General features: G+C 37.7%; 1 protein-coding gene across 4 annotated transcripts in view; it reads left to right on the top strand.

Annotated features, from left to right (window-relative positions):
• PHLDB2 (pleckstrin homology like domain family B member 2) overlaps positions 1 to 12525 on the top strand; it is a 104774-nt gene that overhangs the window by 69349 nt on the left and 22900 nt on the right. For 2 of the 4 annotated variants that reach the window (XM_074972670.1, XM_074972663.1), the window contains 4 exons: positions 612 to 701; positions 2827 to 2970; positions 5559 to 5699; positions 6995 to 7094. In XM_074972670.1, coding sequence (XP_074828771.1) covers positions 612 to 701; positions 2827 to 2970; positions 5559 to 5699; positions 6995 to 7094 — 475 coding nt within the window. Of the gene's footprint in view, positions 1 to 611; positions 702 to 2826; positions 2971 to 3757; positions 3932 to 5558; positions 5700 to 6994; positions 7095 to 12525 lie in introns of all 4 variants that reach the window. The other 2 variants (XM_074972654.1, XM_074972678.1) reach the window with 2 other exon arrangements.

Raw genomic sequence — 12525 nt, 5'->3', positions numbered from 1 at the left:
CCTCTGTCTTAGGATTTTATATATATATATATATATGCCAACATTTCACCCATCAAAGGCTATCTGGGAATGTGCACAACCTCTGCACCTCCCAAACCATCAACATATAATGGGTCAGTAATTGGCCACAAAATCAGACTACTTGCCATGACCAGCTTCTGGCTAATAAAATTCTAGAATGAAAAAATGTATCTTTCTCCTGGGGGGCTACATTTTGGTTTAGACCACAAAGAGGGATTGGATTCTGTTCTCTGAGAACACCTTGATCTCACCTGTATGCTGGAGACAGACCTTAAGAGTCAGGCTTCTTTACTGTGTCAACTTGGAAACCCCAAAACTCAGACATCCCAAATCACTGGTCACTTTTTACAATCTTTGGCAATTGCGATTGGACACATAGGGTGTGATCCAAAGCTCACTGAAGCCAAAAGGAGTCTGTTGGGAACTGTTGGAGAGTTTCAGTTCTGCTATAAATAAATAAAATTGAAACTGCTATTGCAATTCTAGCCACACCAGAGGGTTTCCTTATACCCTTTAAATAAATAACTGGTATTCATTTTAGGTGGATAAATATTCATTTCTGAAATAAATGCAATATCTATTCCTGACAGGAAAAAGAGAATCTTTGTAATCTGGAAAAGAAATACTCTGGACTTTCTGGAGGAAAAGGATTTCCTGTCTGTCCCAGCAGTCTAAAAGAGGTAAGCTTTTCCTGTACCTCTGGTAAGCTTAATGTTTATTAACATTGTATGCAATAGTGATTTAGAGTTTGGCAAATCTTGTAAAATATGCAATCCACGGTTCATGTGATTTTCAATATTCTGTTCTTGCTATGATTAGGAAACTTAGCTGAGTTACTTCTGGAAATCCAAATTAAGCCAAAAAATTGCTTCACAGATGTTTTTCCCATTCATTAAACTTTTGCCCTGGATATATTACCATTTTGCATTTGTTAGAGAATCTGTTTTTCTCTAAATAAATGCTTGAACCTAACTGACACAAGAAAAGAGAGATCTAGAAACAGCTAAGGACAAGTGCGACTAAGTTCTAGTGTTCTTGCTCTTATATCATATATTTTACATTTTTTTGCCACTGACTTCTCCTTTTTTGGGATAGAAAAAATCCATTATAAATGTGTATTTCAGCCTTTCATCATTTAAACACTGAGTTGAAGACTTTGAGCTGTTGTAGCTCTATTTATTTAATCATTGTTGGCAGTCAAAAGGGAAGAGGTTCAAAAGTTTTGGCTGAGGTATTGAGTAAGTTAGGGGTAATGTGAAGGAAAACCTAGACCTTGCTGCACTTGTGAAGCTCCAAAGCTCTGAGGTTACCATTGTGAGTCCTCACAACCCACAGCCTTTAAACTGGGGAAGAAGTCCGAAGGAAACTGAGCTACAGTCCCTATTTTTTGTAGTGATTCAGCCAGTGCATATCTTAGCAACACTGAATCAATGTGTTTATCATCTTAACTCATCATAATGAAGTTTCTGTGTCTGTGGATTGCAGTTTGTTGTAAACAGAAAATACTAGCATTTTGAATAAATTGTCAGATCTCTAAGGCAGCTTCCTTAACTTAGAATCACACTTGAGTTTCCTGAATAACATCTGGCTTGAGATTAAGTGAATAAAATCCTCCATCTTCTAGTGCGTCTTTGCAATGCTTCTCTCTGCAACCAAAATATTCTTTTGCTCATTCCTAAAGATCCCTTTTAAAAGCAGAACTACGGTAGCAATAAGTTGTAGCTGTTCTGATCATCTGAATTCCAAAATAGGACATCTTTTCATGTATTAATGACTCAGTGCAGTTTTATAACCATATTCCATTCTTTCCACCTGTTCCTCTTAAAAGTGGTTCACTGTTTCATTTTTTAAAAAATATATTTCTGTCTACTTTTTATGACACTAATTCAGCAGTGACTTCCCCCCTGTAAAATGGCCTTTTTCCACAGATCAAGAGCTGTGGCATTTGACTGATTTAATAATCAGCGCATTGAAGCTGTATTTTATTTTTGAAGTGAATTTATTTGACAGCACTAGACACTGAATTTCTCTTGACATCAGAACATGTACATCAACTGTCCTGCCATTGTGCCTCGCCTCCATACTTTTTCAGTCAGCCCTGCACCCTCCTTATCTAAGATTGCTTATAGAGATTCAAATTGCAATGGCTACTTTTAAGATGTGGACTCTTGTCCATTAGGAACCAGACTGATACCCATTTTACATGAGCCTCCAAACAGCCATCAGAGGGAAGCAACTTTAAGACACTACTAATTTAAGGGACTATTATTAGAGTAATTTACAGAATAACACCACCACATCATAATACCAATCCCATGAGCCATCCAGGCCCCACAAATTTAGTTGAAAGATGTATCAGGAAATAAATAGGGATGGGTTTTAAAAAAAAAGTGAACAGAGGAAAATCCTAAGCATTAAGCATCCATGAATAAGACTTTTGTTTTGGAGGAAATGCTAGTGTTATGTTTAGCTCTAGCTAAGTGGTTCAAATTTAAACATACCAAAACAAAACAAGAAGCACTGATGGCTTTACTTTGATAAAGTGTCTTGCTCACTTACAGTTGATTTGCCTTTTGGTAAGACAAATGTATTTAGAATGACTAAAAACATTCTTCAAAATTGAAGTATTCAGTATTTTAAAAATATAATTGTTATTACTGCTTTAATGAAATATTTGATAAGACCACAGATATTTGGCTGTATCACTCTAAACTAACCTTCATTGTACTGGATACATTAACACTCTTGCACGTCTTTTGGCTTTTACTCCTTTTTCGTGTTTAATTTCTGAATTCCTCCTTTTAGGGTTATATCAGTGTAAGTGAAATTAGTGAGCTGTATGGCAATTCCACGAATAGATCCCCTTCCACTCAGCCCCCCACAGATGCTGACGCTGTTGCCACTGAGCCTTCCACGGCTGTGCTGGCGAGCCAGCCACAAAATAAAGAGGTTTGTTTGAGAGACATTTCCCTTTGTTTACATCATTCTTTCACAGCTATTTTTTAAAAAAATTTCTAGTGTAATAAGTTTAACCCTAAAACGAACTGTAGACATAGCGATGAAGGGTCAGATGTTCGTCTGATAGAAAGGCCAAAGGAATTCTCCAATTATAAAATGTTTGGTTTTGGATTTGGGATTTTAGAGGCTAAGAAGAATGCCCCTGTCAGAAATAAGTGACATCATTGCCTTTCAAATAGGAAGGGGTAGCATATCCTTTGGAAAAGTAGACTCAAGTCATATAATAATGATAATTTGTATGATGGAGGTGAAGCATTATTTCCTATCTTATTGTAGCTCATTTTTGTGGGGTGAATCTATACAGAAGTAATATCTATCTTTAATATTTTGGGTACCGATCGATACCTTCACTTTTCTTTGTTGTTCCAATCTGTTCTTTCTGGCCTTTTTTGTGCTGTGTTTGTCACTTTTTGCCTTGATATCAACCTTTACATTGTTTAAAAAATAGAGAGGCAACTCTGTGTAAAAATGGAGTAACTTTATGACTAAAAAATTCCTATCTTTGTGCTGCTATAGTTTACCAATAAACTTGGTATTTAGCATTTTTACATTGCTTCAAATATTTAAATATTTATCTTACCAGTTCCAGTATAATGTGTACTTTCATTCAGAACTCTCTCAATGAAATATTGTTATAAACTGCAGCTTGTGTGTGCCATGTGTATTGAGTAATTCCTAGTACAAAACTCTGTGTGTAATTTCTCTCTTTCCTATAAAGCTAAGATCATCTCTCTGTTCTGGATTTGTGTTTCCTCACTCTCTTTCTCCTCGCTCTATTGCTCAACTTCCATCAGTCCATTGGCCTGAGGTCATGGTTACACATGTAGATCCTTTTCCTTTATCTGATACACCACCTCCTCTTCCAGCTAAGAAACATCGCAGGCAACAACAGGTAACAAATTAAAAGCTGATCATCTTGGATTTTTTTATGGTGGCAATGAAGTCATTTACACATGAATTTTTCATGTGGTGTGATTATCTAAGAATCCATAATTGATTCAGACTCGCAGAGTTCTGTACTTAAAGGGTTTGCTGAAATGTTTATGAATTATTACTGAGTGGTGTCGAATAAATAGTCTCTTCTTGTGGTGGTCTGTAAATGTGTTTAGTGATAGAGACATGCACAATGAGATGAGAAAAGATCTCATAATAGCCCCTGGTACGGTACATATTGTATGTCTGTTTGCTGTTAAAACAAACGAATAACACAGTGGAAAATGCTGACACTTGAGAGCTATCTTAATTGTTGGAAGCTCTTACAACAGTAAAGTGCCAGTGGTTAGCTCTAACGTCATATTTAAATGGAGGGTTTTCTATTACCGTCCAACAATGGATTTCAAAAATATATTGCCTTTAAACTACCAGTTCATTAGCATTTGGAGGGGTTTATTTTTCTGTTGCCTAATAGGATGCCACTTGTAAACTTAGGCTTTGTCTACACAGCTTTTAGCAACACGTCCATGTCATTAAAAGTCGGACAGTCTAAACGCAGTTTGTCGACACTTTTGCCAACAAAATACTTCCACCCCCTATGAGCGAGGTTCGTATTGTTAACAGGAGTGCACTCCTCCAATAACGAGCCATTTACACTGCCATTTGCCAAGACAAAACTTTTGTCTTTCGGGAGGGGGCTTTTTTAAGCATTTGTGAACAACAAAAGTTTTGTCGTTCAGTTGGCTGTGTAGACAGAGCCTTAGACTCCATGTGTTTTTAAAACAATAATTGGGTGCAGGGCCAGCAATGTGTTCCTTTTCTTACAATGTTTTCTTAATCAACTGATTAAGATGTCAGTACTGATGTCAAATTACAGGCCCATTTTTATGTACAGTATGATTCAGTTTCAAATTGGTGATGATTTAACATTAAGCTTTACCTTCTGTTTACAAAATATTTTTCATTCTATGTGTGTGATAGCTTTTGAGAGCTTTGTTTAAGATGAATCTCTTAACAACTCACCTGTATGGAAACAAATTTTTAGTTTTAAAAGGATGAAGAATTAAAACTGTTGTTTATTTCTAAAATCATCTCCCTGTCATTAATTTGGTCCACAATCTCCATAAAAAGAAATGGAACTTGTAACGTATTTCTATGTCCCATTGAATCTTGGAAATCACTTTTATTTGGCCATTTATATGTCTTAACTGGCAGAACTCATTAATGATAAGTGTTTAAATGAGAACCCTAAGGACTGCACAAGCTTCAGAGAGTCTTTAATGCTATTCTAAATTGAGAATAGTTGATCGTTTTTATCTTTGGGGACAATTGGTTACTGTTTTACCATGCACCATGTAAATTTCTATGACTAGTGATATGTTTTTAGTACTGCAGCAGCCTTTAAAATAAAATAATATAAATAAATTCTGGACAAGATGTGAAACAGAATATTTAGCTTTAAAACAAGACAGGTTCTTTACAGTGAAATTTCAAGACTGTAGATTTCATTATATTCTGTGTGAAACATAATTTACCAAACAGTTCAGTTCATTTTGTCAAAACAGTGTTGCAAATTATATTTTAAGCACTTTAGAAATCTGGAAGAAAGAAAGAAACAGCACAAGGAGGGCACATATTTGAGTGATACTCTACCCCGCAAGAAAACCACTCCCTCTGTATCGCCACACTTCAGTAGCGCTACTCTCGGACGAAGTGTTACTCCTAAAGTAAGTAATATGCCGATATATAGCTTTTCCATTTCTATTGTCCCCTATGAAAAGTTAAGGAGCTAAGGTTGAGTAACGTAAGGATGTTTCAGAGTAGCAGCTGTGTTAGTCTGTATTTGCAAAAAGAAAAGGAGGACTTGTGGCACCTTAAAGACTAACAAATTTATTTGAGCATAAGCTTTCGTGAGCGACAGCTCACTTCATCGGATGTTGTAATTATCCCAAAACTAAGGCTATGTCTACACTCTAAAACACTCTGCAACTGTTCCGCTGTAGAGCTTTAGTGTAGACACTTGGGCCTGGTCTACACTGGGGAAGGGGTGGGTGTCCGATCTAAGTTATGCAACTTCAGCTACGTGAATAATGTAGCTGAAGTCGACGTACTTTGATCTATTTACTGAGGTGTCTTCGCTGCGGTAGGTTGACTGCTGACACTCCCCATTGACTCCGCCTATTCTTCTCACGCCAGTGGAGTACCGGAGTCGACGGGAGAGTGTTCAGCGGTCAATTTATCACGTCTTCGCTAGATGCGATAAATTGACCCCCGCTGGATCGATCACTCTGGAGGTAAGTGTAGACATGTCCTTATTACAGCAACAGAAGGGATCGTCCCATCTGCGTAGGTAATCCATGTCCCCCAAGAGGTGTTAACTGGGTTGACTGAAGAATTTTTCCATCATCATAGCGCTGTCTATGCCGGTTGTTAAGTCAGCTTAACTATGTCTCCCAGGACAGTGGGTTTTTTTGCACCCTGAGAGACATAGCCATGCCGATGTAACTTTTCAGTGTAGATAAACCTAGATGTTACAAACCAATAAATTCAGAGTTAAACGTAAAGGAAATCCAAACATGTTAAGATATGGAAAGGCACCAAAACAACCTTAATTTAAACCTGTAGTGATGTCATGCAATAAACATGCATGCATAAACAGTTAATTTATGATTATTCTATAATAGTGATTCCAATTTCAAATTAAAGTAAACTGATTTTTAAAGAAAATTTAGAGTTCTGATTTTTCCTCATGGTCTTACTAGAAGGTGGAGATGAAACTGAAAATTGTATCTAGATTGTGGCACCATGAATCGTTGTAGAGCAACGAGAGCCTTCATGTGATTTTAGGAGGAGAAGATACTTGAAAATATTTCAGAAATTGAGAATGTGTACAGCTAAAGTAGTTTATAGCTGATACTTTGTCATGAAATCCATCTGAGGTGTTTGTTTTGTCCGGAATTGCTGATGTACAAAGTTATAATGTGTGCAGTTTGTAAATATCTGTTCACAAAATTTTATGCAGGGTCATTTGCCACTAGGACAGAGCAACAGCTGTGGCAGTGTACTTCCTCACTGTCTGGCAACCATAACCAAAGAGTCTGAATCAAGAAGAATGCATAAAGGTAAAGTTATTTTAAAACACTTACCAGTACTTTCTATTCATGGGTATCTAATGTTCATTCTTCTGGAAAGTAAATCCCAAATCAGTGTACTTGTAAATGCTGTAGATTATATTAGGACTTTGAAGTAATAATTTTCCTTTCAATATGAAAATAAAAAGCTGCATATACAATTTTTAGACTTCAGCAAAATAAGATGAATGGTATTAAGCTATATTGCAGGAGCACAGGCAATGGCTCCTTGGCATTTCCCATTTCAATTTGAAAGTACATAATTTTCACATATGCTGTAGTAAACAAGAAAGGTGCATTGAAGAATATGTGTTGGGTAAACTGGGTAACTCCAACTACTGTATCTTGAGTGATTTTTTTTTTTTTTTTTTTTTTTGGAGACAACTTATTAAAGATACGACGTGTGTGTGTGTGTGTGTGTGTGTGTGAGAACATTCTCTAATGCCTTGATCTTGTAAATCACTCTTCATGTGCAGATACTTTTGCCAGGGTGGAATAATTAGGGTTTATGATTGTCCCTTAAAGATGAAGATTTATAACAGATTACAGTTCATTTTAATCTATCATAGATGTGTGTGCCTAAAAATATTGATGGTTGTAGCTGTGCTGGTGCAACTCTGGAATAAGGACATGACCATTCTGCATCCAGTGTACAGTACTGCTCTGAAACATGTCCCTGCAAGCCTTGGGGTTCTGTTTATTTTCTCTCAGCTTGAGCTCATTCGTGCTCAATTTTTTTAAGTAAAAATATGTTTGATTCTGTTAACTCTGCAAACTCAACCATTTCTGGGATCTGAGAATCAATATCAGTTCTTTCTGGCATGTGCATCATTACCAAAAATAAATATTCTACTGTAGAAATTTACTTAACAATTGTCTTAGTTGTGCATTAGCCAAAACAGAACCCGTAGTACTTTTCCACAGTACTTTTCCATGATCGTTTCCCATATCTGTGTTGATTATTCAGGGCTAATGTGTTAAAAGCATGATTATAGCCTAAGAAAATGCTTGTAGTCGACCAAATCAACAGAGGTGACTGAATACATATGGAGCAGATTTGCTGAGTAAAATTGCACCATTTTTACGTAGTCTCCTTACAGAATTGAACCACACTTTTGGGTTTGCCTCTTAGGGCTTCAGTAATCTGGAGGGCCTTGCACAAACTTTCTGTAATTTTTTTTTTGTCGTTACTTCCACGCTGAAGTATTTCAGAAGCAGCCACAAAAACAGATTAATTATTGTCAGCCTGGAAAGCTTCTCTGTTGTGTATTTTGCAATACAATATTTTGTACCCATACGATTTTGCTATTTTTTGTGACATAATTTGTTTGATTTGGCTTACAAAACGTAAGAGACAAATGTTAAGCAATTCTTTTAAGTTAGAAGATCACAATTCTTAAAAATAGGAATGATTTTTGCAAAGTTATTTCAAGACTGCATTTAGAGTAGGTGATGTGAAACAACTGTGAATTGTTAAATACTTTTTTACAAATTGAAGATGCTGGCTATTATGGAAAGGATAGACCCACTAATTTTGAAATTCCTTGCCCATCTTTTATGTTGCAAACTCTGCCAATCAAATTTCTTTTGTCAGCATGCAACCAAACTATGATATGTGCCATATGAACAATTGCCTAATACATAGATCAGGAAAATGCTGAGAGAATGGGGAAGAGAATCACTGAAATTAGTCAGTATAGTAGTGGTGTAGACTAAAAATATATAGTCTAATTCAAGCAGATGGAGAATACAAAAAAGAGGTATATTGATACTGTGCAAGGTGCTTTTTTCTATGCCATCTGGAATAATATGTGCTTTTGTGATTGCCATATCACAGGAAGATAATTATTGCCTTAAAAGAGGTGGCAGAGAGGATAGCTGGTGTGCAGACCCTAAATTATTAGAAGAGGTTTAGGGGATTGGGTTTATTCTCATTGGGAAAGAGGAAATTTCTTGATGGCCTAATTTGATGTGTTGAGACATAATAAGGAACTAAAGCTGTTGATAGACGCTTTGCTTGCACTCACACAGGTTTTAAAAAGTGGGAGATTTAATTAAAACAGAGGGGATCTAGGAATAAATGCAAAAAAACATGCAGAACGGTCTCTGCTTCACTCTCCTTCCTTAGGGATATTTTTAATGTTTATTACCTTTTTGCTCAGATTCATTTTTGTGGGAGGAGTTTGAAGGATATAATTGCTTTTTTCTGTTCCTAGATTGTCTTAAGGTTTGGGGAAAATTCTTTAATCTCACAAATAGGCAACTAAATTGTTTGCAGAAACTTTTCTTTAGACAATTTGTTAAATACTCCTATATGTTGAACAAATCAGTGAAGAAATACAAAAATGCATCATCAAACAAGCATTCGGTGTGTGGAAACCTGAGGGGCAAGTGCTAAAACCTTTGAATACAGGAACAAATGGGGCTCCAATAGAATTTAGTGGGGAGACCTATACCGTGAATACAGAGGCACAATTTAGTCCATTCGGTAGAACTTACATTCTCTTTAATAGTATCCATGGAGAAGGTGTGTTGCCTTAGAATAGTGAAAATTGGGTAAAAATTTTCACTCATGTCCTACGATTTAAACATAATTTTTAATTTAGTTTATTTGTTATTAGGGACAGGTCAAATTCTGTTCTTAAATGTGGCTCCGGTTGATTCCATAGAGGATGGATTAGTGTAACTAAGGACCAAGTTCCGCATAACTTCACAAACACATAGTTGAGAATGAAGACAAATCAGGAGTGAGCAGAAGTTAAATTTATTCTGCTTTCTTTCCTAAGTTCTGATAACTATGATTTCCTTTCCTTACTATCATCCCTTTATTTCTTTGCCAGCTCTCCCCCTAAATAAAATCATTATTTTTATAAACATAATTCATCAGAAAGATAAGCTTGCCCTTTTGGCTACCAAAAAGAGTAACAGCTGTTGAATATCTCGGAAAGTTATATGCTACTCTTGTAGGGGGATTGATATGTTGATCTTGTACATCTTTCCCATTTCTCTTAATAACACTGAACCCCAGAAAAGATTAATTGAGAGAAGGGAAGATTCTTGTACAGCCCACACAGCGGGCAGGTTTATATAGTGGTATATAAGGTTGTGATATATAGACATTTGTGAAAACCAAAATATAGCTCTTGTCTAATTTTAGATCTGACAAGTGATGTCACCCCTCCTGGTTTACATGATCCTGCAATGTGCTAGAGGACTTCACAATTCTTTGTTCAGTATATTGTGTGGCTTTGCAGACATAAGTAGTTTGTTTTCCCCCCTCCCCCCAATAAATAAAAGATAGATATAAATATTGTCTGTCTGTTCAGCTTAAGTGGACAGATCAAGAGAAAACATGTATAAAATTCTTTAGACATGTTAAAACAATAAAACTATGTATTGATCTTTAATATCCCCTGCCCTTCCCCCAGAAAGCTCATTTTGTTAGTACAGCATATGTAAAAAGTACATGGCCTTTAAAAAAAGGCTTGACGTTCCAGTGGGTGTCTGCGCTGAAGAAGATGTATTGTGGGTGACCTGATAGTTCCAATTTATTGCTTCCATAAGCATGCACGATCCCTTTCAATTTATTGGCATTATATATGCTTATGCCAGTGGTGAATTATAGTCTTGTATGATGAATGCCTTTTTATCCTTGCTGCTTGGAGCATATACCATAAATATAGTACTGTGTCACATAAACTGCAATATTAAATAGAGTTGAAGTGCTGCTCAGGTGTTAATGGTGTTTCCAGTGGCTTACAAGCTGTCTTGGGGCTGAAATTCTTAGGCCAGAGATATCTGTGTGTGCATATGTATAATTCTGTAGAAAGTTATTCAGCTGTCTCTGGAGGAATTGACAGCTAAGCTAATTCAGAAATGTTTTTCTAAAGAAGTATTAAATTAAATAGTCCTAAAATTATTTCTCTCTAATTTCTACTTCACTTACCCAAAAAATGTAAATTTGAAAATCCAAAAAAAGTAAAATATAAATTTAAAGATGAATATTTTAATGTCACCAAAGTCAGGAAATGGAGCATTTTCAAATTCACTTTAATTTGACCATGTTGTGCATATTCGTTAAGCTATTTGGCTTTATGCAGGAATAGAAAACACAACAGATAGGCAAGAGGACTGACTTAAATTTAATGTGGGAACTGCAACTTTGCATATCTTGATTCTGGGGCAGTTGATGCCTCATCTGCAAATAAATTTAAGACCAGAGGACGATGGTTTTCATTTGGAAGTATTTTCAGATCTATTCATACTAAATAGACTTACTTGCAAAGACTACCAAAAGTGTGAGTGACAAGTAACCTGATTTAGAAAACTAGACCTCACAAGGAAATAACTAAGGCCTTATCTACACTGGCAAATTCCTGCGCAGTAAAGCAGCTTCCTGTGCTGTAACTCCCGAGGTGCACACACTGCCACGCCACTTAGTGCGCAGAAACTGTGCAGTTGCAGCACTCTAAAAAAACCCACCCCGACGAGAGGTGTAGAGCTTTCTGCGCTGGGGCACAATGCCACGGTGCCAGTGTAGACACCCTGGTCGATTACAGTGCTGTGATTGGCCTCCAGGAGGTATCCCACAATGCCTGTTCTCGCCTCTCTGGTCATCGGTTTGAACTCTACTACCCTGCCCTCAGGTGACCAATCGTCATCCCCAGCCCTTAAATTCCTTGGGAATTTTGAAGGTCCCTTTCCTGTTTGCTCGGTGACACGTGCAGTGGTCTTAGTGCATCTTTCCAGGTGACCATGCCTGCTCCATGCACCAGGTGAGCCCCCGCTTGGAGCAATGCCAAGCTGCTGGACCCCATCCGCATTTGGGGAGAGGAGGCTGTCCAGTCCCAGCTGCACTCCAGCCATAGGAATTGTGATACCTGTGGACAGATTTCATGATGCATGACAGAAGGGGGCCATGACTGGGACACACTGCAGTATGGGGTCTAAGTGAAGGAGTTGTGGAACGCCTACCACAGGGTGCAGGAGGCAAACCGCTGCTCCGGTGCTGCGCACGTGAGCTGCCAGTTCTACAAAGGGCTGGACCCGATTCTCGGTGGCAACCCCACCTCCACTGCGAAGGCCACTGTGGATAATTCCATGTCTCACGTGCCAGTCGAGAGTGGACCGAGCCCGGAGGAGGAAATATGGATGAGGATGTGGAGTGGGAGGGGGACCCAGAGGCAGAGGATAATTCGGAGATCAGAGATGCATGCAGTCAGGAGCTCTTTTCTACCCCAGAGGAGCCTAGCCAGTCACAGCAGTCGGATGTTGGCAAAGTGCAAACAGGAGAGGAGGCCCCTGGTAAGTGGATCTGATTTGGGAATCGCTGAAGTGAGTTGTTGAGGGTAGGAGGGTTGCAGAAAGCAGTCTTATCTCCCACCACATGTCTAGTCTGAGCGGTGGAACAGGCTGTTGATTG

This window comes from Natator depressus, chromosome 1 (assembly GCF_965152275.1).
Source record: "Natator depressus isolate rNatDep1 chromosome 1, rNatDep2.hap1, whole genome shotgun sequence".
In the NCBI taxonomy this organism is placed as follows: Eukaryota; Metazoa; Chordata; order Testudines; family Cheloniidae; genus Natator; species Natator depressus.
Note: the sequence above shows the minus strand (reverse complement) of the source record. Positions and strands in the feature narration are given on the sequence as shown.